Raw genomic sequence first — 2,339 nt, forward strand, 5'->3', positions numbered from 1 at the left:
TATCACACAGCACAAAGCCACAGCAGAAGGGAAGCTAAACCAAAATAGAGATAAACCTGTTGTTTAGTTCAATTGATTCAAGGTTTAATGTGTTTATTATGAACAATAATTTTGCTCCAAGATCTAATTAAAGTAAGTGCATAGAATAATTTATTTTACTTAAATAATATTAGTTGAAGGAATTTTAAATATATATTCTTAAGATCTAAGGTGAACATGTCTATGATCTACGTTGCCTGGAGAGTTGCAATGGACATGAATTGACTTGTTTTCTAAAAAGAAATATCAAAATTTTGCATGGGCTCCAGCTTTATCACAGTTTCTACCTCATGCAAACCTTGCACTTGACACAGGATAGAATCCTATACAGTGTCTTTTCCAGACTGGGATTGCTGAGAATCACAATAATGGAATGAACACCTGGAAACGCATAGAGAATTAAGTAAATAAGAAACATCAAATGAGTTTTGTTATTTGTTGAATTAATTAGAGTTAAGATCAAAGACATAAAGTTTATGCAGTACATTACTAAGAAGGAGAGAATAGATTTCATGGCTTTGATGTGGGCATCCATGCTGAGGCTGCTCATGGAGTTTGTCTGCATTTTGTGTTTGTGTCTCCAGAGAGAAACGAGAAGGAAAACAGCGGAAAAGATGACTGCCATGAATGAAATGGTATATACAAAGCCAGTGAGAAAATAAAGAGGGTAAAAATGTTCCTGTATTCGGATATTAGCTTTCCAAACTATTCCTTGACAGGTGAAATTGATGTTTTCACAAACAGCTTTATCAATAATGTTATAGGTAAAAATTCCTATAACCAGGGAGAAAATCTCTGATCCCAACAAAAGCCATGGCAAAATTCTGTTAATATTTACTTTCAGGTAGATGAAGAAGTACTTCCTTACATTGGCAATTTTTATACAATAAAAAACACAGAGACAGGCAGAAATCCATAAGTTGGAACAATTAAAAATGCTAGAAGCACCTAGAAGTAGTTGAATTATGGGATGAACCAGAAGATAATAAGGATAAATTGTTGAAAGAAAAGAATGTATCCATGAGAAGCACAAAAAGTAAAACCTGGAACATCCCAGAAGCAGCAAGATCTTCTCATTAGAGTTCAAGGTTTTCTTCTTGACCCAGGCAATGCTGATCACACAAACAATGAAAGCGTTTATCCACATGCCAGCAAATGTCTCCACGGTGATGATGGCCACAAACATGGCTCCATCTGAAGTGACAGTGTACTGCTGTGGAGAGTGAGAATCTTCCATGCTGCGAGCTGGGGAGCAGAGCTGTGCTGGCCAAGGGGGCTGTGGCAGCAKTGCCTAAGGCAGGGCAGTGGCTGCTGTTGTCTGAGTGTGAGGGATGGCAAGAGGAGCTTTATAGAGCTGCTGCTGCTGGGGGGGATTTTGGTGGCTGCTGTGGGGAGCAGGGCAGGTGCAGGGATGGAAATGTGCTGGGTATCCCCTTACCCGGGGCCGGTGTCACTCTTGACTATTTGAATGTTGGCTCAGTGGGGCTGTGTTGGGTGACACAAAGAGCAGAGATGTTTTTCTGCAGTGGAGAGTGTTGCGGTTTTGTGAGTGACCCGTGTTTATCAGTGTCAGGCTTCAGGACCTGGATCCTTTTTCCCTTACCTTCAATGGATCAGTTAGTTTTGAATGCACTCATTCAAAAATATTATTTTTTTCCTAATTTTTGAAATAGACAGCATGCAGAGAGATTCCTTAAGAAAAATTACATTTCCCTATATTGTGTGTTCTCTGCTTTATGCTTTGATGTGTGATTCTCCTGGTTTTGCTGAGACAACAGAAAACACACTGTAGGGCAGGTGGTAGTTTGTTTGCTTCTTTTTCTCTCTTTGCATATTTCTGTGAGGAAAATGGAAAATATTTCTATTTCAACATGTCTGGAGAATAAGTATCTGTGCTGGGACTGTGCTTTGTACAGGAGCCTGAAATGAAAATGTTACATGCAGAGGATCATGCTGTGGTTGGGACTTGGGCCGAGCTCTTCATGGAGAATGTGGTACCTTATAAAAACCATGGGTATAAATTGGTGTGTCCAATGCTGGGTTTTCAAAGCATGAAGATATGGATCAGGTGCTTGAAACACAGCTGTCTACCTTTAGTTCAAATTCATCCCATCTGGCACCACATGAGAAGATGAAGGAATGAAGGATTCTGCAAGGTTTTGTGTCATTCAGCCAATGTGTGTATTTTGGATTCCCTTGTGCATCTCTGATGGCACCAGGCCCTCGTGTTTCTCCATCTGGATGGACACAGAGGTGTACTGGGATCTCAGTCACATCACACACATCAGATACTCAATTGC

The 2,339-nt window shown here is 40.1% G+C and overlaps 1 protein-coding gene across 1 annotated transcript; it reads right to left on the reverse strand.

The window, feature by feature from the left end:
- Positions 1–322: 322 nt before the first annotated feature.
- LOC130580822 (taste receptor type 2 member 9-like) lies at positions 323–1,276 on the reverse strand. The gene has a single exon (XM_057378575.1). It carries the CDS (start codon positions 1,274–1,276, stop codon positions 323–325), a length of 954 nt encoding a protein of 317 aa, XP_057234558.1.
- Positions 1,277–2,339: the final 1,063 nt, after the last annotated feature.

This window comes from Malurus melanocephalus, unplaced genomic scaffold (genome assembly GCF_030028575.1).
Source record: "Malurus melanocephalus ecotype Western Australia unplaced genomic scaffold, MMel_1.1 scaffold_363, whole genome shotgun sequence".
In the NCBI taxonomy this organism is placed as follows: Eukaryota; Metazoa; Chordata; class Aves; order Passeriformes; family Maluridae; genus Malurus; species Malurus melanocephalus.

Bases quoted from the DNA above. Each gene is read 5' to 3' on its own strand.
- LOC130580822 (XM_057378575.1), bottom strand. From the start codon at position 1,276: ATGGAAGATTCTCACTCTCCACAGCAGTACACTGTCACTTCAGATGGA.